This window comes from Strix uralensis, chromosome 8 (assembly GCF_047716275.1).
Source record: "Strix uralensis isolate ZFMK-TIS-50842 chromosome 8, bStrUra1, whole genome shotgun sequence".
Lineage (NCBI taxonomy): Eukaryota > Metazoa > Chordata > Aves > Strigiformes > Strigidae > Strix > Strix uralensis.
Genome location: NC_133979.1, coordinates 31,740,112 through 31,760,264, shown reverse-complemented (window position 1 = coordinate 31,760,264; position 20,153 = coordinate 31,740,112). Strand labels below are relative to the sequence as shown.

At 49.0% G+C, this 20,153-nt stretch overlaps 1 protein-coding gene across 1 annotated transcript in view; it reads left to right on the top strand.

Annotated features, from left to right (window-relative positions):
* Positions 1 to 20,153, top strand: part of PAPPA2 (pappalysin 2) — a 94,431-nt gene that overhangs the window by 33,189 nt on the left and 41,089 nt on the right. The window contains exons 4-13 of the mRNA XM_074877272.1: positions 2,964 to 3,257; positions 4,005 to 4,197; positions 5,738 to 5,859; positions 7,767 to 8,259; positions 8,814 to 8,942; positions 10,578 to 10,669; positions 10,925 to 11,115; positions 12,303 to 12,440; positions 15,843 to 15,978; positions 16,221 to 16,440. Coding sequence (XP_074733373.1) covers positions 2,964 to 3,257; positions 4,005 to 4,197; positions 5,738 to 5,859; positions 7,767 to 8,259; positions 8,814 to 8,942; positions 10,578 to 10,669; positions 10,925 to 11,115; positions 12,303 to 12,440; positions 15,843 to 15,978; positions 16,221 to 16,440 — 2,008 coding nt within the window. The remainder of the gene's footprint in view (positions 1 to 2,963; positions 3,258 to 4,004; positions 4,198 to 5,737; positions 5,860 to 7,766; positions 8,260 to 8,813; positions 8,943 to 10,577; positions 10,670 to 10,924; positions 11,116 to 12,302; positions 12,441 to 15,842; positions 15,979 to 16,220; positions 16,441 to 20,153) is intronic.

Here is a 20,153-nt window from a genome sequence, read left to right as displayed (position 1 = left end):
ACAGGGAATGGAGGGACAGGGATGTTCTGGAAGGAAGGCAGAGTTCTCATGCTGTTTCTAATCCTGCCATCTAATTAGCTGTAAAAAAAAAACCTAAAAATATGATCGTCCTTGTGGAGTGTGGGGGAGGAATGGAATAGGGGAAGCCAGCAGAGAGGAGGGGGAGGGACAGGGTATCCCAGCCTTGGCATCCCTCCCTGTGACAGTTTTCTCCCTCCCTGTACTGGAATCCCATTTATTTCCCAGCATGGGAAGAGCGCTGGGTTTCTGCTGGAAGGAGGGCTGTTTGGTCGCAGGGCCTCCAGTGCCCCTGGTGCTCAGCCCTGTTCCTTGTGGTTAGTGCCGCAGGATGCATGCAGGGCTTTCACATCTCATTTATTTGTTTATGAACATTATTTTCTTTCTGCATGCTCATTCCTCCTTTGACCTTTGGGCAGGCAGCCCCCTGCCTTGTTCAGGCTGGGGTTTGGCTGCAGAGATGCCTTTTCTTTCTGTTCTCTCTTCTCTCATGCCCTGTTTTGATTTAAATGTGAAGCAGCATTTTTTTTTTTTTAACGTGCCCACTGGGTTCTCTATCAACGGGATGCCCTTTGCTATCTATAGCATTTACCAGCCTGGTAATTGAGAGGGGGAAGGCTTGCAAAAACCTAATGATTGACAGGATACAACATGAAGGTCCCACAAGGATTTTTCAACCTCTGTACCTTTTTATGGTCCATCTTAAGTCAACAAAAGGGACAAAAGCTGACTGATGGGATGCAAGGTCCTCTGCTCTGGTGTTTTACAACTGGGGAGAAAGGGAATGCAGCTACTTTGTGACCCATCCTTTGCCTCAAGTCAAGCTGCCCTGGGCAGAAGATCTACACTGTGGGGAAGAAGAACAACAAACATCAATTTTTAGCTAAGAAATGGTGCCACTTGACAGGCCACTGGTGTGTCTCAGCCTTTCCATGAGCCACACACGCAGGATGCTCCATAGAAGATGCCACTCTTATTTCTTCACACTCTTGAAACCCTGTGGGGCTCGAGAGAATTGCTCAGGGCATCTCTGAAGGCCCCTTTCCAGCCTCAACCCAGTGTTGACCCAGCATGGCTCCACCAGAGGAGTCACTGACCTGGCTGGTGTCCTGCCAGGGACACTGTGATCTGAAGAAAGCCCTCTCTTGGAAGGAATGCCCTGTACTTGAGGACATGAGGTAGTTCAGTAGTGCACGGAGCTGATCCAGGAGCAGATTTCAAGCAGTCTATGATGTGACTGGAGTCAGGATTACACTGTGGTCCTCTGCCAATTTTAACTTTGCTGGCAGGGGTAACAATTAGCAGCAGAGATGCAGTAGCAGAGGCTGCTGTGAGGTAGCTGGCACAGTAAATCCTCCAGGGCCCTGCAAAGGAGGGAGCAAGATGTGACAGAGCCAACTATTCTCCACACTGCCATCCAAGCTGTCTGGGTTAAAAGCAGCTGGGTAAAAACAGCCTCCCATGCCATGGAGGTATTGCCTGGAGTCAGCCTGGGCACAAGCTGGGGTCATCCCCTTGTCTTGCTGATACTCCCCAGCCTTTGCTCCTCCACCGTAACACAGCATGGAAAGTAGATGGAACAAGGAAACAAGAAGAGGAAAGGGGAGGATAATGGCCAATGAAAAGCCTCGAAGCAGGGAGAAAAATACAAAGTTTCCCAAGAGATTTTAATTTGGGCAAAATAAAGAAATGAAAGGAGGACAGAGAAGAGAGGTAAGTTTGTGTCCATGGACAGTTTCCCAGCAGATGTGGTACAGGGTGTACATCCCAGGTCAGGAGTTGGAGATGTTGGCAGTAAGCAAAAGAAAGGCTCTGATCCACTTGTCTTTCCTCAGCGTCATTAATCCTTGCTCTTCCCATGGCAGGCGGGTGGGCAGGAGAGGAAGAGCACCTTGTCCTGCAGCCAAGGGGCAGCTTAGGGCAGGATCAGCATGGGTCCTGTCCAGCTCCATGCGGTTGCTGTTAATATGAGGTGGCAGATCTGGGCAGTTTCTGGGGGACTTAGTCTGTACCCATGCTTCAGCATCTTTGACAGTTGAACCTGCACCAAAGTGGCTTGGAGATGAACTGCCCCTTTGTGCCCCCTTAAGTTGAGGGGCTGGGATGCCCAAGTGAAGAGGAGTAGGACTGTGATGGGTGGGGGGTTCTCACCCGGTTCACTTGGTGCACTTTACCCACACGTAAACCCCTCTAAAGGGGAGGAAGGGATCTTCAGAAGCTGCGTTTTAGAAAATCCCACTCTAAAATACACAGTGAATTTGGGTCAGGTTTGTGGTAGAAGATTAGTGGATTGCAACACCACCTCATGAGAATTTTAGTTTACTCCTTAGGATCTGGCTTGGAGGTTGAAGCAATAGATCATTGGTGTTTTCTCAGTAGGAGCCAGAGGCAGTGCATTGGAATCTTCATATGAACTTGTGCTGAAGGTGGCTTCAACTTGGCACAGCCACATGTTTCAGGACTTTGCTAGGCAGCTCGTTGTTCTCACCTGCCATGAGAGTTGGCATGCTTTAGCCACCTGTCTAGGCTAGGCAAGGTCTTCTATCCTCTGGTTCAAAAGATTATCCCTGTAAACTCACAGCATTGTCTTGGTTTGGTGCCCTGGCTCCAAACCTCATTTGGAGTTGTAAGTGTGAACCAAAGCAGACACTGAATTATAAACATGCAAAAGACAGAGGGAAATGGTAGCTGAAATGACTGAAGATATTGGAGGGAGTGGTGTGATCAGAAGCGGAAGAAAAAACCACCCACCCCTTTCCATTCCAAGAGGGCAAAGGAGACCTCCCATCCTACAAGAGGGTGAATTTCCATCTGCAGGTCTCCATCTGGCACCTCATTTGTGACCTGGAAGCACAATGAGAGGAACTTTACCTAGCACAGGTGAGTAACGGCAGCTGCCCACTGTCTCTTTCTCTGGATGATGTTCTCTGTACTTGCAATCCTAGGTGGAGTTGTCCTCAACCCTGCTTATTATGGTATGCACGGCCACACAAACACCATGATCCATGAAGTAGGACATGTACTGGGGCTGTACCACGTCTTTAAGGGAGTGAGCGAGCGGGAATCTTGTGACGATCCCTGCAGGGAGACAACTCCGTCTATGGAGACGGGAGACCTCTGTGCTGACACTGCCCCCACCCCAAAGAGTAAACTCTGTCGGGATCCAGACCCTACCAACGACACCTGCGGCCAGACACATTTCATGGGAACACCCTTCAACAACTACATGAGTTACACAGGTAATGAGTAATAGTCGTTAGAAATTGTAAGGGGTTACCTCCCTTAGAAACGTGGGTTTCTCTCCCTTCTGCCTCCACCGATAGTGCCTTCCTTCATTCCCTAACTGATGTGGTCCCTCGTGGTGGACAGTGATGTAGTAGGCTGCAATTCTCCTTAGCCCCTTTCTTGCTGCTGGCTGTTTCCATCCCTCCCTCCCTCCCTCCCTGCCAGTCTGTAGGTCACTGGAGAGGCACTAAGGCCGTTCTTGTCTGCATGGTGATGTGCCTCTCTTCTTCAGTGCTGAAGCAACTTAATGATAATAAATAATTATTATTATTATTACTACTATTACAATTTTGGACCTTCGCGTTGAGCCTTTTTGGCTTGGTTTCCAAAGGCGTGCTGTGAAGGACTGGCGTTCCTCCTGCCAGCCCAGGAGGACCAAAGCCTGTAGAGCAATTCTGTCCCCCTCTGCTGACAGCCTGCGAGTCCCAGGGGGATGGTGGTAGTGCCCGGGTGTTAGAGCTGGTGTTGAGGCCGGGGCAGTCGGGGGCTGCTGAGGCCGGTGCAGGGATGTGGAGCTGCTGAGGCAGTGCCATCTTGTGGCTTTGGGGACACACGACACCAGAGAGTCCTGGCAGGAGAGCAGCTAACACGCAACTGTCCCCCAGGTCTGCCCAGAGGTCCCCAAAACAGTGTTTGGACATCAGGAAGGTTGAACCCTGTCATGCTCTACCAGCTGATCCCTGACACCTCTCTTCCCCCAGATGATGACTGCACCAACACCTTCACCCCCAACCAAGTGGCCCGGATGCATTGCTACCTGGACCTGGTGTATCAGCGCTGGGGCCAGAGCAAGAAGCCCGTGCCCATCCCAATCCCTCCCATGGTCACGGGGCAGACACAGGACTCCCTCAGCATCTACTGGCTTCCTCCCATCAGCGGTGTCATCCATGAGAGGTAAGGGATCTGCTGTTGCAATGGTCGTGGGCTTGCACGGGAGCCTGCTAGAAGGGACAAGGGATCTTCTGTGGTGCAGACCCCCCGGTCCCATTCCCCCTTGCTTGTCTCCAGCTGAGCCCTCAGACACAAGAGCTGGGCTGCTGTGATGGTCCTGCTGGCACATGGGCTCTCCCGCAAGCTTTCTGCTCTCGGGGTGCTGGGAGGGGAAGCCAAAGTGCATCAGGAGGCAATGCCAATTCTTAAACCCCAGAGTGCAATCACGGAATGAAAAATGAGTTTCATTTAGCACTTATTGTATAAAATAGCTATTTACCAGGAGGAAATGCAGCCTTGTGGTTAAGGCAGGGAGCTCGAACCGCAAGAGCTGGGTTTCGTTCCCAGCGCTGTCACGGACTCATGGTGTAACTAACTGGGGGTAAGTCAGGAAACTTTTCAAGCCAGAGAAAAGATGCAGAGGAGCCAGTGTTGTTTGGCTGGTGAGCAGTGCATGGCCCCAGGTGCTGAGTGGCTGTCTTTCTTCTCCCCAATACCGGGGAGTTACTAAGACCTGGATACACCACCAATGCCTCTATTCAGCAGCCCCTCTTACTAAAACATTTTGGATTCCACAAGGTTTTAGGATTGTGTTTTTATTATGGGACCATAAGCACATGTTAAAGAGCTCTTGAATTTGTTTTAAATCTGCTTCACAAAGCTGTCTCTTGCAATTAAAAGAAATGTGCTGTTTGAGGGCAGCTGGGACACTCTTGGGTCAGGGTTTCCTGCCTTCTCAAAGGACTGGTGCTTGCTATGATGGGTCTTTCACCCAGGGATTAGAAGAGCATATGCCTGTCACCCCACAGGCATGAGAGCCTCTGAGTGCTGGGTGGCCTCAAGTCATCCAAACAAACTGATTTGGTGGGGAATAGAGTGGATTGGGAGCAGGAAAACATGGGTCTAGAAGGCAGGTGCTGGATCTTTGGATCCATCCCCAGCTCTTGCTCATAACTGGCTCAGGAGCAGGTCCAGGGTGGGGGTCCTGCAACCCCTGAGATGAACTGGTCAAGGAAAGGGGCTGAGGCTGGCCCTTATCACAGAAACGTACTGTTTTTCTTTCCTGGAGAGAACAGTGTGACCCCCTTCAATTGATATTATTGTGACTGTTTTGTATTACAGTAGTGACGAAAGCCAAAACCTGACTCTGGGGTCTAGCAGAGATACACCCAGGTGCACCCACCCAACTGCAGAGACATTGCCTCAGGAAGCATGAAGTCTGTTAGTTCTGGTTTGTGAGCAGGGAGCAGGCGATTCAATGGCTAATCCAAGACTACCCAGAAAGCCTGTAGAAGAGGAGGGATTAAATCCATCTCGTCCCACCATCACTCTTACTCTCCTGTCTTTGACAAAGCTTATTCCAAGCAGGAGGATATGCCCAGGGGCTTCCCGAGAGATTAGCTTTGCTTTTCCAACTTTCCATCTGATCCTGCTTGGACAAATAAGGATGGAAAATTAACCAGTCATGGTTAGAAATGCCAGTGCCTTTGTATTCTCTCTGCAGGGAGCAGGAGACACTCTGTGACAATTGTGCAGAGGACGGCACCTTCCATCAGTATGTGCATGAGGCCTCTTCCCCTCGGGTCTGTGATTCCTCCGGCTACTGGACCCCGGAAGAAGCAGAAGGTAAATGTCTCCTCTTTCCCTGGCTGTAAATCCCCTGGACAAAGATGAGATCTTGTTGGGAAAAGAAAAATAAGATTTTTTCTTTTAGAGAGTGAGTTGTGCCTTCTCTGGGGAAATTCTTTAGTGCAGACAGGACTTCTAGGTGCCCAGGACATACCTGGTAACTGCCAGCTGGCTTTGGACAAACAAAAAACCACCCCAATATTAACCCAAATCATTGCCTAGAAAGGTGTTAGTGAGAGATACTGGTCAAAGGGAGGGACATTTCATTGAAATAAAAGCCTTAACAACATAGATCTTGTGACCTCATCCAAAACCTCAGGGACATTCACAGGCTTTGATGCAGCTTTGTCCAAAGGGAGCAAGAGGAGCTCCTTAGTCAGTCCCACTGAGTCTGTACCAGATCCGGGGCACTCTGGGCTGGAGGCAATTCCTCACTGGCAAGGTGAACAGCAGTGTTATCACTTCTCTTGTGCTGAGACCCAGATGCTGGTTTAGAGACCCACCTTGTGGGCATGGTAGTGACTTTCAGGGTCATGCAGCTGACATAGGTGCTGTTGAGCTTTTCATGCTGTCTCAGCTCCTCCAAGGGCAAAGCAAAGGAGGCAGGAGACCAGGTGAAATGATCCCATGAGCTCTATGAAGTGCACATGCTGCTGTTGAACCCTGTGGAGCCAGAGGATCCGTTATTCTGTACGTCTGCACATTTGAACCACTGAGGTCGACTGAAAACGTGCTGGGGTGGTTGCAGAGAAAGTGCAGTCTGGACATTATTACACCTTTGGGATGTAGCCCATACTTTAAGAACAGGAGTGTCAGGATGTAGCTGAGGTTTTGCCTGAAAACTCCTTAATTTAAGTATCACTTGCTAGCATTGTAAGTTCGGGGGGAGGGTGGAAATCAACTTAAGTAGTGAAATTTGTGCTTATTCAGTGACACCAAACAAATCAAAGCTTAGCTCATTTATTGTCAGTGGTTCCTGTTTCCTCTGCCTGTCTGATTAACTGGCAAATTAAAACTGTTTCTGGAATTATTGATGTTGTTTTCTCCTGTGTATGACTTGCAGTTAACATAAGTGCATGTTTGCTCTGGTGAAAGAGATGGGTTTTATGGTTTTTAGAAGACTAATATTAAATGGATGCAGGCTTTGAGTTGGTGCTGAGTCCTAAGAAATGCTTGCAGTGGTTGATGAAGTCAAGGGTATTTCTACTTCAAGATGAGGAATTCCAGCCATGCTTTCTGAGACTGAAAGCCCAACGTTACGTTTCTCTTGCTGAGTGCAAATCCACCCCAGGGGAGGTAGACTGGGGACCTGAGGTCAGCCTGGGCGCTGTCCTGGAGGTACTGGTGGAAGAACAACCTTCCAGAGCTGCTTTCTTGACTTGCTTTGGACCTGGTCCCTTTCCACCTGTGACCTGTTCCAGCACGTGGAAAGCTTCAGTCTCTGCTCTGCTTAGCCTATGTCCAAACACATGGACCCACAGGGACTTGGCATTCAGGTGCCCTTGGCAAGCCTTCTGTGCCTGTGAGACTACAGAGCAAGCTTCATGTCGCCCAGCTGTGTCCAGGCTGTCTCTAGATCTTGGCACTGCGACCACCTGCAGCACGGACACCATTGTCCCTGTTTTAGAAGGCTGTGAGACACCAGATCTGCCAAGCCTGTGCTTGTATGCATACCCAGGAGCTGGGAGGCCAGTGGTGCTTGTTGCTTTCTAGGATGTTAGAGCAGATGCCACCAGCTCTGGTACATGCCTGTAGTGGGTGCAAAATTGCATGGGTGTGCAGCTATAGCACAGAGATGTGTAAGCACCTACAGGATACTGCAGGAAGGATTGCCCCTGTGGGTCCCCTGTGAGGTCAGCTGTCCCCTGGTCCTCATCAGCCTCCTCCTTGTCCTTTCTGCCCAGGGCCCCCAGATGTGGATCAGCCCTGTGAGCCCAGCCTGCAGGCCTGGAGTCCGGAGCTCCACCTGTACCACATGAACATGACGGTGCCATGTCCCCAGCCAGATGGCTGCATCCTGGAGCTGCGCTTCCTGCACCCCGTCTACCCCGATTCCCTCACCCTTTGGACCACGTACCTCTCCACGGGCTCTCCCAAGGCACTGTCTGACATTGAAGTCCTGACAGAGCAGGGGGAGTCCATCCATCTAGGCCCCCTGGACACCTTCTGTGACGTCCCCTTTACTGTGAAGCTCAACATCCCTAGAAAGGTGTCTGGAGTAAAAATCTACACCTTTGATGAGAGGATGGAGATAGACACAGCCCTTCTGACCTCCATGCCCCACAGCACTCTCTGCTCCACCTGCAAGATGATCCAATACCGAGTCCTCCGTGACCCCCCATTTGCAAACGGATCCCCTGCTGCCCCAGCACAGGTGCACCGCCAATTTGTTGACACGTGAGTGACGAGGCTGCTCTGTCACAGGCTGAGTGGGTGGCTGGGACAGTTTTAATGACCTTCTCAGGTCCTACCTTTGAATCCCTGGATGGTTTTGCTTGTCTTTCTCCCCCTACTCCCCACCCACCCCGTCCCGGGAATTACCACATTCAATGCCATGAGTGGATTCTCTATTCAGCATTGAGGAACCTTGTTGCAGACCCACCATGCTAGCACGACCCTTGCTCATGAGCCCAGGCTAACTAGAAGAAGCTTATTAAACCTGGAAACATTTTCCCCGTCAACACAACCAGTAAAATGATTGTTCAAGTTAATGCCACTTCTCCCCAGCTCAGACCCTAGGGAAATAAGCAGCAGGCCCCTCTGCACGACCTGGCAGAGACCCTCTTCCCACAGCCTCTGCCTCTGGCAGTTTAAACTATGAAGACATATGTCAAACTGTGATACTGTGTGGGCGCACACACGTGATTTCTGTAGCTGTGGTAAGGAAATCTGTTGCAGATGTATGGGCTGTTCTCTTCTGCTCTTTCTTCAAGTCCTCTCTGTTCCTGCAGGGAAGTCACACCTGGGCAGGTGTACCACTACCAGGTGCAGGCAGTCTCTGGGACAACCTCAGGAGAAGCCTCCCCACCGCTCATCCATGTCCATGGAGCACCCTACTGTGGGGATGGGAAGGTGACCACGTAAGTCAAGAAACTCACGCTCTCAGCTGAGGTTCTTTAAGCTGTTGGGTCATCCTGCCCCGAAGAGCACTACTGGGTTGGTTCTCCACCCATGGGTATTTGACTGATGATGCTGCACTGAATCCCTACAGCACACTGGGCTATAGACCTTGTGTTTTGTAAAATGCCATGTGCATGGGGATGTTTTTTTTGAGAAGCAGGGTCTGGATGAGGCGTCCAACCTGAACATCCTCCGTGTTTGACTGCAATGATTCTAGTCCAGCTCAGCAAACTGTCATAGAGTCTGACCCCAAAGGGTTCTGCCTTTGGGACCAGTCAATACAACCTTTTGCACAGAGCGCACGGTGGTGGCCCTGCAGGAGTAGGTTCCACAGCAGATGCAGTCCCACACGGCATGGTGTCTTTAGAGAGCTCTCTGGTATCTGCTTAGAGACCCCATCTCTAAGGAATGTACCACCTCTTCATTGAGAGACTCCATGGTTCACCTGATCCGTCTGGGGATAATTATGCCAAATTTCTATATTTTAGCTTTTTCAGACTTCAACTTCCAGGTTACTCAGAATCACTTTCCTTTGAAAACAGCTTTCTTAACACTGTGAGGAAAGTGAACAACTGAAGCAAATGCAAGAGGGATTGTGGTATCATGCAAGACTCAGCAAAGCAAAGAAACATACAGCAGGATTAGCTGCTAAAGTGGTGTAATCTGGTATGATTTTAGCCATGAATTCATACTAGCTGAAGACTTGGTTCAGAGAGAGAAAATGACCACATAAGGCTCCATTGTCAAAGTCAATAAAAAAGTGAGAGGAGAAGAAATAGGCAGATAGCAGCTGAGATTTTTGGCAGACTTTCCTGTTCCTGAGCTGTTGTAGGGAAGGCCATGTGAAAAGCTTTGTCTGTGAAAGTGTTTCTCTTTGTACCATGTGTGGAACAGTGAGCCAAAGGTAGGAAGATGGGACACAGTGGATCTTTTGTGTTAGATAAGGGTGGAGGTGGGTGAGCATCACAAGATGTATGTCTGAAGTTTTTTTGCTCCTTGTGTTTTGGGTTAAGTAACTCTGTGCACAAAGGAATAGGTACAAATTGAGGCATTTCTGCCAGCTTTTGCCATCAGGTCAATTTTCTGCAGTATGGGGACAGAACCTTTTCAAGGAAACTGCATGGATTTTTTTCCTCATGACATGCCATGCATGCCAGCTGAGGACTGATTCTTGTCTCCTCTTGGGCTAACCTTCTCTCTTTCCCTTCTCCTGCCTCCTTCTCCAGCTCCCACTGAAACACCAGACCCTTTTCAGAACCTCCTGCCCTCTCCAACGCTTGCTTTCTCCAGCAGCAAGTCTTTCTGATGCTTGGTTCTCTACATCCTCAATTCTATATAGCTTCATTTTCTCCCATATTTCTTGCCTCAGGTCCTAATGAAGTCTCAATACAGTCATGCCTTCTCCCATATATTGTGTTTTTCAACCTCTTTATGGTGTTTTCTCTCCTCTACCTTACTCCACATGTGGTTCTTCCTCTTCTCCCTGCTTCTGTGGAAATGGAACCAAGACATGGGATCCTCACTCATGACTGGGCAGAAGCACAGGAGTGTTGAGTCAAGGGTGCTGGTAACACATTTGGTTGTTGTCCTCTTAGGAGCCTGGAGGAGGAATGCGATGATGGGGACTTGTTGGATGGAGATGGCTGTTCCAGGAAGTGTAAAAAGGAAAAAGGCTTCAACTGTGTCGGTGAGTCCAAATGGATTGAGACATCCTTTTGAGGCAGGAATCAAAACTGTACATAATTTACACTGCTGCTCAGAGCAGGGGGTGATGCACTTTATCACAAAAAAATGTGGGTCTACAGCTGGAGTGATCCATGAAGCTTGTCAGGCTTTTGTGGTGGGAAATAGCAGGGCTAAATGGTCAGCATGCCTCCTGGGACAGGAGAAGATATATGTGCCTGGAGCCTGGTTTGTAAATGGGTCATCCCTGGTCTTGCAGGGGAACCAAGCCTGTGCTATGTGCACGATGGGGATGGTGTGTGTGAGCCATTCGAGAAGACAAGCAGTGTCCTGGACTGTGGTCCCTACACACCCGATGGATATGTGGATCTGTGGGCAGTGAAAGCCTATGCCTCCCATCAGGAGGAGGCCTGCCCTGCTTCCTTGGTCACTGGAGAGCCTGTTGTGAAGGTGAGTGAAGTCATGGCGTAATAAAAAGACTTTTCTAGCAAAGCCCATGCAATAAAGCTGGGGAAGTCACTGCTGCAAGAGTGTACTGAGGCAAAAAGAAAATTTTCAGAGCAACTCTGGAAGTGTCCATTGATTACTATATTCCTATGCAGGGAGCCAGCAGGAGACCAGGGCATTTCTCACACCCCTCTTTCAGTAGTCCCTAAGCCCAGGAACTGCAGTACGTGGAGGGGTGTTTCATCAAGGCAGGGATTACCTTCCCTGACCATACAGTTTGCTAAACACCCCCATCCCACCAGCTAAATGCACAACTTTAAGCATGTGAGTAGTCCCACTGTTGGCTTAAAAATATCCCGTAAATCTAATACCTTATAAGGTCAGGGCTTGAAAGGATAAAATCATGCTATACATCAGCATCTGTGCTGTTCTCCAACTCTCTGATCTGAAGCCAAGGAAAAATCAATGGGAGAATTCCCATCTTTCATATGGGCTTTGGAGCAGGGCCTGGAGGTCTAGAATGGGATTTTGCCTGATGGGTGTTAACGTGGAGTGTGTATGTTCTTTCCTAGCAAGCTGAAGAAGGGCAAGAAATATGTAGAGAGGTCATATCTAGATCTTTTTACATGTGTTTCTATTGACCTGATACAAGGAACAATCTTCTTGAAACCTACAGCATGATTAAATTGCCCAGATGTACATGTCTAATGGATGCCTTGGGCTTAGGTGTCTGCTCCTCTAGAATGACACACATATCTCCCGGGTTTTGTCTGCCAGGCCTGTGGGGATGCCTGGGATACCATAGGGCATCAAATGGCACAGAAGACCGGTATTCAGGCAAATGAATCACACCTTTGGATCTCATGAGCTCAGCCAAAATCAGGAGGCTGTGGTCTTACCTACCATCTCACAGCTTGGCTCATTATTTCTTACTCAGCCTCACAGACACCATGGGGTGCTTAAACAGCATATTTACAGCACCTTAAAATGGCAAAGGCCTCCTGTGCACATGTGTGGGTGGCAAGATGTTGCTCCTGCTTAGGAACCCACATCCCAATTGCCTTCATGCTAGGAATCAACTTGGGATCCTTCTCAATGTCTGTTGAATCTTCCTTGAGGTTTTGTAGGTGCTGTTTCAATCCAGAAAGAAGCAAGGAAAGTGAGAGAAAGAAATAAATCTCTGCTTTCAGGTATGTAAATCCCACCTTCACTATGTGCCAAAGGACCTTTCCCTGGCTGCTTGGTTCCCCTGCACTCCCAGCCAAGCCAATGCTCAGGATCCAGATGAGGAGAGGCTGCCCTTGGGTGATGAGGGAGTTTGGCTCAAGGTAAGTGAGGGTGTGTGGTCAGGCACAGAAGGATCAGCTTGTCTTTGATAAAGACCCATCCTTTTCTGTCCTGTAGGAGCTTCAGCAGTCTTAAAAACTGCTCAGATAGGACTTCATATCCTGCTGAACTCTTTGTAAACCCCAGATGCCTGTGGCTGGGTCTTATGTAGTTGCCCCATTCCTGCTGTGAACAGCAAACCCATCCTGGGGCAGATTGCCAGGAGAAGGGCTGTGCCCGAAACCAGAAGCCCACAGAAATGTGTTGAGGCTGAGAAACAACTTGCTCCTGACTATTCCCTGCAGTCAAGCTGTGCCGTTACACCCACAAAGGGTGATCACAAGCTGTGTTTGAAGTCTTAGTTGCCTTTGTTCCCCATGGCTGTGAAGAGCAACAGAGGGTAGCTGGATATACTCTGCCATCCTGAGGGGTCCTGAGCACTCCAGGTTGCTGCTGAGCATCCCGAACCTACAGCAATCATCTGTGACATGCAGGTTCTCCTTCGCCCTGGTGACACCAGACCAAAGAAGGCACTTCTGTGCCCAAGTTGCTGGTCCTGCAGCCCAGTGGGGGCTCGGGGGTTGCCTCCATGGCCAGGGGCTTTGGAAGGACACCTGAAGGGTCAAACCTCTCTGTCCTGGAAGGCAGAGGAGCAGGACAGAGGAGAACTGAGGGTTAGGCCAATGTGATTTTTACAACGTTGATTTTCTGACCACAGACACAGTTTAGAGGTTTTGTGGCTGTTGCCCGGTGTTACTGGAAAGCTGAGCTCTGGTGTGCTGCTTCCTCTGCAGTTTGAGGGGCACCTTGCCCTGCTTTATCTAGAGAGGACCTCTTCTGAAGATGCTCAGACAACTTAGTGAATTGTTAAACCTGAGTCAATAAACGTGGCTATTGTCTCTGAGGTCCTCTGTCTCTCCAAAGAACTCACTTTAACTGCGCTTTTTTTTTTTCCTTTCTTCCTTGTCTGTGTGCTCACAACCTACTTTCCGGTTTCAGTCTCTAGCCATGACAAATGTGCCTCCTTTCTTCCATTGCTAGTGAGAAAGCAGCAATCTTCCCCTCTGCCCTACCTAGATGAAAGCTTGCTTTGCACTTCTCACCAGGGGTTAAAGCGTGTTCCAGTTTTATTGGAGCTTGTGGTCAGTTCCCTTCCTCTATGGATGTTTATATTAAAGACTTTCATTACTGGTTCTCCGTGCTCTCTCTAGGAGTGCTATTATTTTCCGCCCATAAAATTATTTATGGACTAGTAATAAATATGCCCTTTTTCTTTTTTTCTTTTTTCCCTTTTTTTAATAGAGTTTGCCTGATTGGTAACATATTGAGTTAGGAAAGACAGCTTCTTGTTGACAATTTGCCTAGCACACCCGCCTGCCCGGACAGGAATGGTGCTGTTTGTGCACATGCGTACCCACGTGTGCGTGGTGTTTCATGGCCACTAACTCCCATGGCCATTTTAAGGTTGTTGCACCTGTGTCACCCAGGTTAGAGCCACACCAAAAAACTCATCAGGTGGTAGGAATCACTTCCTACAGAGTTTCTAAAGAGGTGGCACCAATAAGCAAGGGAAAGGCTGGGTCATGCTGTAAGTGGGGTGGGGGCAAGAGGCATGTGTGTGTCTGTGCCACCTAACGAAGCATTTACCATGTGCCTTGGGTCTGTCTGCAGATGGGAATCGTTATGATTTGCAGATCTCCAGCCATGCTTTGTTCTCAGTTTCTAACACATCCGATGAGGAGAGAAATCGAAATCACTTGTAAGCGAGTCAGGATGTGTAACATGCAGGAAATTAAACAGAAAGGGGGAGAGGGAGGGAGAAAAATTAAGAAGATAGCCTGCTGTGGCCAAGCACATAATATGTATTAAAAAGAAAAAAAGAATTGGGATGTTAGTCAAGTCAGCTGCTGTTGATGTAACTTGGGGCCAATGTCCTTCACCTCCAAGTAGATGCGCTGTAGGAAGGGAAAAACTAAACTCTCCACCTTAAGCCATGTAGTCCAGCAAAAGCCTCACCTGACTTCTCCAAGCATGTCTCCTCTCCTGAAGGAACCATGCTTGGAGGGGAGTGGGCAGCAGGTGGCTGGGTTAAAATCAGCCAGCTCCCTGCAGCTTCCCAGCTGCACCCCTGTCCTGGGGGGCTCCTTGGAGCAGGTGGTGAGCACTGCTGGCTCTTCTCTGTCTGTCTTGTCTTGTTGATTTCCTTTATTCCCTTCTTGCTTTCCTGTTTCTTTTGCTTTCTCCCCCTACTTTTCTCAGTGAGGATAGACTGAATAAATATGTTTGAGCCTCCCTGTCCACTCCTTGCAGCCAGGCCAGCCCTGCATGAGAGCAAGCCCTGGCTAAAGGAGCATGTAGGCAGCAGCGGGGACTTGCTTGTGGGGTGTTTGTGGCCAAGCACTTCCATGCAGGTTGGGAGCCCTGCGCTGAAGCCCAAGGTTTTCTCCTGCTCCCATGCACGCAATGCCTGGTGTGGCACAAATCACCCCAAGTCTGGGCTGCCATCACAAATTGGGTGGTTGTCCCCTCCACTCCCAATTTGCTCCTTGGGCTGTGCCTGTCCAGCTGGGACTTGTCCTCCTCTGAAATACACTTTTGCCTTGATTTTTCTGGGCTCTGTCTATGCTGGCATTCAACAAAAACACTCCATAGGGTGGATCTTGATCAAAACACATCTCTGCATTAGGTGGGGGGGTACCAGGGTGGAGGAGAAAAACATTTCTATCTTCTTACTTCCAAAGAACATCTGCCCTGCCATGACTGTGCCATGAGTTTCCCAGCTGCCTCCTGTAGCCTTCAGGGCTGTAGACAAGTGGGGAGCTGTCGGCTCTCCTAGCAGGCAGGGCTTCTTCCCACAAATCTTTCCACGTGTTGGCTGACAGACAGTTTGCAGTCACTCCGGGTACTGGGGCCATTCTTTGTTTTTATTTTGGTTTTTTTTTTAATGGAAATATTTTGGTGGCAAGGCTGGTAGCTGTGCACTCTGGATGCCTTGCTTGCCCAGCCGGCACTGCGCAGGGTGGGAGTCAGAGCCTCATGAAGGGAGGGCAAAAAAAGGAGTTATCCAGATCTCAATCAGGTGTTGCTCAATTTTAAGAGCAGCAAATGTGGAAGCTGGGAAGATGCCATAAATTTATGGCAAGGCAGGGCGGATACACGTGGGGAAGACTAGTGAGAGGGAGAAGGGGAATTGGGAGAGAAAGGACTGTGTTCCTGCACCTTTCCTTCCCTCCTTTCTCTCTTCCCATCCATTTGCTGCCCTGCACATCTGCAGTCTCTGACCCCCCAACCCTGCTTCTGTGTTCTCACTGCACTCCCTCTTTCTCTCCTTCTTGCATATATGGGATCAGAAAGGCTGTATTTGGTATGCATGATCTCAGGGTCTCTCTTGCCCTCCTGCCTAGGTATGTTTTGAGAGACCTGCAGTGCCCACCTCCCTGCTGGTCTTCCTGGCCTCTGACGGCACCATCCCAAGCAACCAGCGCAAGCCAAGGGTCAATGTCCAGCTGAGTGACATAGATGGGCTGAACCGCTCTTTGGGTGAGCAACCTATGGGCTGTGGCACCAGTCTCTGTTGTCCCAGCAGAGACATCAGGATCCCCCACCATTGCCACATTGTCTCACTGGATTGGGTGTTGCTGTCCCCTATTCCCCCTTGCAGCATCTTCTGCTTCTCAAGCTGGTCTGTTGGGATGTGTGGGGGAGCAGAAGAGGTAAATTGAAAGCAGAGAAAATATCCCTGGAGCTGAGATAGTAGCTTCTTTCTTTGCCCCATCTCGCAGGGATGTATGAGCTGTCATGCCAGAACAACCCCCTTGTCATCAACGTGACCCATGGCCAAGAGGTCCCACACCACCGTGCTGCTTCAGTGCTGCTCAACTTCTCCTCCCCGCTCGTGGGCATCGCAGCTGTGGCCTTGCGGACCTCAGCTCAGCCTGGCTTCTCTGACCCCACCACATGCCTCCTGCAACACGAGGAGGGACACAGCCATCAGCGCTACAGGTATGGTCTCCTTGGGGTACTTTCCAACAGGCACCCAGAGTACCTCTCTCCTCTGGGGCTTTGTGCTTCACTTCTGGCGTTTTTGTCTACTCTGAGTGTTTCATGACTCTTCTCAGGTGGCTTTTGAGGTGTTGTTGGAAAATCCAGTGTAATGACTTGATTTGCTTATCTCACTGTGAGGGGAGAAGGCAGGAAAATAGATTTTGTGTGTGGCCCGTGCATCTGCACAAAACTGCATTAAAGGACTGTTCCCTGGTAGGAAAGTCAAGCTCCTTCTGCTGAGTTCTTGCTGAGGGTTGCTGCTGAAGCTGTTTGAGAGGCTCCATGTCCATCCAATCCAGTCTTCCCCACACTGCAGGAGGTGGGGATGAAACCCTCCTCCTCCTCCTCCTCCTCCTGTCTGTGCTGGCTCCCCATCTATCCCAGGCTTCTCATCAAGTCTCATGCTGCCCCATCGTAATGCAGCGATAACAATAATAGTGGCAACGGCACTTTAATTTATTGATGTCCAGCACTCACAGGCCTCTGCCTGTCTTCATAAAGCAGCAAATGAGAGGCAGCGTTTGCAGAACGGGCACTGCTCTCCGAGCAGGTCCTGCTGGATGCAGAGGGACTGTCGTCCAAAATAGACTAAATAAACAAGGCAAAAAGAGCATGCCAAGCAGAGGCGCAGACCCAAGGAAGAATGGAACGATGGTGCTCAGCTCTGTCCTAGAGGGGTAGTAGAGCTGACGACAGCCAGACCTGCCAAGTCTGGCTTGGCTTTTGGATCCCAGATTCCCTGAAGTTACAAGCATGCTGATCCAAAGCTCTGGTTCAGCCAGTTACTCAAACCACACCACTGGGAATACTGATTCTGGGTCCAAGCTTTGCTGGAGTTGTGGGGGCATTAAGAGTAAAGGGCTTTGGCTAGGGTCATTGCATCACTGCTACTGTCATTTTTCTTCTGTTGATGGCCCTGGATGGACAAACATTCCTGATAATAAGTGTGCGTGTGTTTGTTTAAAAGCTTGGGGGATCATGGTACAACTGATTTACGTAGAGTTCTGGAAGCTGTGAATATTCTGCAGTTGCTTTTTACTTTTTTATTTTTTAAGTGCATGTGTGATTTATACAGGAACATAAATCTCAGTGAGTCAGCATATAAATATTATTCTCAGCCTTACATTAAAGGATCAGCGTCCACCTGAAATGCAGTCCGTTTCCTCCTGGTAGCCATTACAGCTATGTACACACATGCTTCTAAGACCCCAGCCAACTGATGTGGTTTTTCAATTACATTTTCTCATCCTTTAAAATAATTTTGCACTCTCATTGCTTGAGAGCTTCCCCCTCCCCCTCAGAAGTGACTGCAAGGAAGAATAGATTGACCAGACACAGCTAAGCATTGCCTATGGATGAAGAGAAGCTCATATAGGGACAAACGGAGAGGAAAATAGATGGTTTTCTCTTAAAAGTCTCATTATAGCTGGAGCACAAGCCAGTTCCCATATCACCAAAGTGCACAGATCTGCATGCTGTCCCCTTTGCATGGGCGCAGCAGGACCCAGCAGGATCCTCGTGTCTTCTCCTCCTCCTCCTCCTCTCACTGCTGTCCTGCAGGCTCCCCCGTGGCCTTGGCTTAGCTGTGGTATGCTGAATTGCAGGTTACATACATGCCCTTAGCAAACACTCAGAAGAAATCAGATCCCCAGAGTTTTTCAGAGTAGGAAGTGCTATTTATAGTCTTTCTTTTCTGGACAAAAGTGTTGAATATTTAGAGGGGGGTTAGGCTTACAGCCTCCAGTAGCCTCACTAATAATAAAGGAACTGCCACTAACTCAGGAAACATCCAAGTATCCCCCCCTTATTATATTTTAAAAATCTATTTCATCTCCAGAACTAATGTACAGAAGGATTTTTATTTTTAAGGGCTAATAATCTATTTCATATAAGGCAGGTGGAGTCTGGGGAAAAAATTCCCTATAAAAATCCAGGAATATAAAATCTTAAGAAGTTTTGAGACATTTGACTGCAAAAGATCACAGATCATCTGTGTTATTCCTGTAAAGAATTGAACTGACCATTCACACGCACCCAGACTCATATACACAGTACCTGCATGTGAATGCTTTCCTAAAATAACCCAAGAAAGGGATAGTAACAAAAGCAACAAAGAAACGAGGTTTCCTGACTTCAGCCTAGAAATGCTTGTTGCCAAAATAATAAATATATGATGGCTTGGTATTTCTGTAGTGTCGTTCATCTTGAAGGATCTCAGAGCGCTTTGCAGGCTGGGGAAAACAAAGAGATCATGTTTTAGCTGATGAAATGTAGCCATCTCCAGGTCAGGATGCAGCAGGCGTTTGATGCTAGAAAAGTACATTCTTCTTTTGAAAAACAAGTTGCCTTTTGCTTTCGGACCCGCTTGAGGCACTGAAGGTTGGAAGAGCACTTGGTGAGCAAAGCAGCGTGGCGTCCCTCCCTCGCACCTTGCTACTGGCACCAGGAACCCCTCTCCACTGTCTCTGCCAGCAGCTCAGGGCTCTTTGCTTTCTGTGCCCAATCACAGGTTTATGAGGTCAAGCAGAAATCAGACTTCTAGCGAGTTTCCACCCAGGAAACTCAAATTCTCCAGCTGTCATTCTTTTCTTTGTATTTTAAAACAGAGCTACAGTCCCTCCTGTTTTCCTTGGTGTACAGGCTATATACTGAACGAGGGGAACATTGTTGATTTCCTCTGTTATGTTTAGTTTTACCTTGGTTTTAGTGCGTTTTATTTTATGTTAGCATGTGCTGGGAAATTCCTTGGCAAGTTAACAGGAAAGGTGTTACAAAATGCAATCTGTATTGTGTTTTTATTTCCTGTGTGAGTGCCCTCCTTTGCTTCCCCAAAGCGGGTTTAATGCATCAAGGGGAGTCTGGTTTGGATTCCTTTTATATGGAAAGTGGATGTCAGGGAGAGAAAATCAGATGGAGGGAGGGGGTTGTTTACATATTTTCAATTGCTGAACTTTGTTCAGCAAAGAGGGCCATTTCCCAAGCAGGTTTTATTTGGTTTGTTTTCTTTCTTCCAGACGCCAAATCTATGCATGGTCAATTTATGAACTGCATCTGTGCTGGTGTGAAAATTTGTGGGGGCCCTGGGCAGAGATGCTGGTGTTTCATTTCCTTCCCTCTGGCCTAGGCTGCCCCATGGTCAGGGACCAGGCACGAAGGGGATGGACCCTTATGTTGGGATTCCAGGGTCATGTCTGATGGGCTGAGAAATGCTCAGGTCAAGGTGTACCTCCATCCCCACTCTGTCCTCCCAGCCAGAGTCTGCTCAGGCTCTGCTTGCACAAGCAGTGCAGCCGGCATCGAGAGTTGACTGCTGTGAGGACAGCATGTATTGCCTGGATGTCTGTTCCCTGCATCTCCCAGGCAAGTGCAGCCTCCTGGCTGCAGCAAGAGGCCCATCAGAGCAGGCTGTGTCTGTACTGCACCATGCACATTCTCTCTCCTTGGTCTGGAGGAAAAGACCTCTCGAGAACCAAGCCTAGGACCCTGATCACAATTTTTCCTGGGGTAGGGGCTCACCTCAGCCTTTGCCTCTGCCCTTGAGACCTCTCAAGGTGCCTCTCTCCCAGCATCAAAGCCTGTTGACTTCTGGTGCTTCTCTTGTGCATCCCTGACTGGCTAATGGTCAGTGGTGGCCAAGGATATACTGTAGGACTTGATCGTTTGCTTCAACT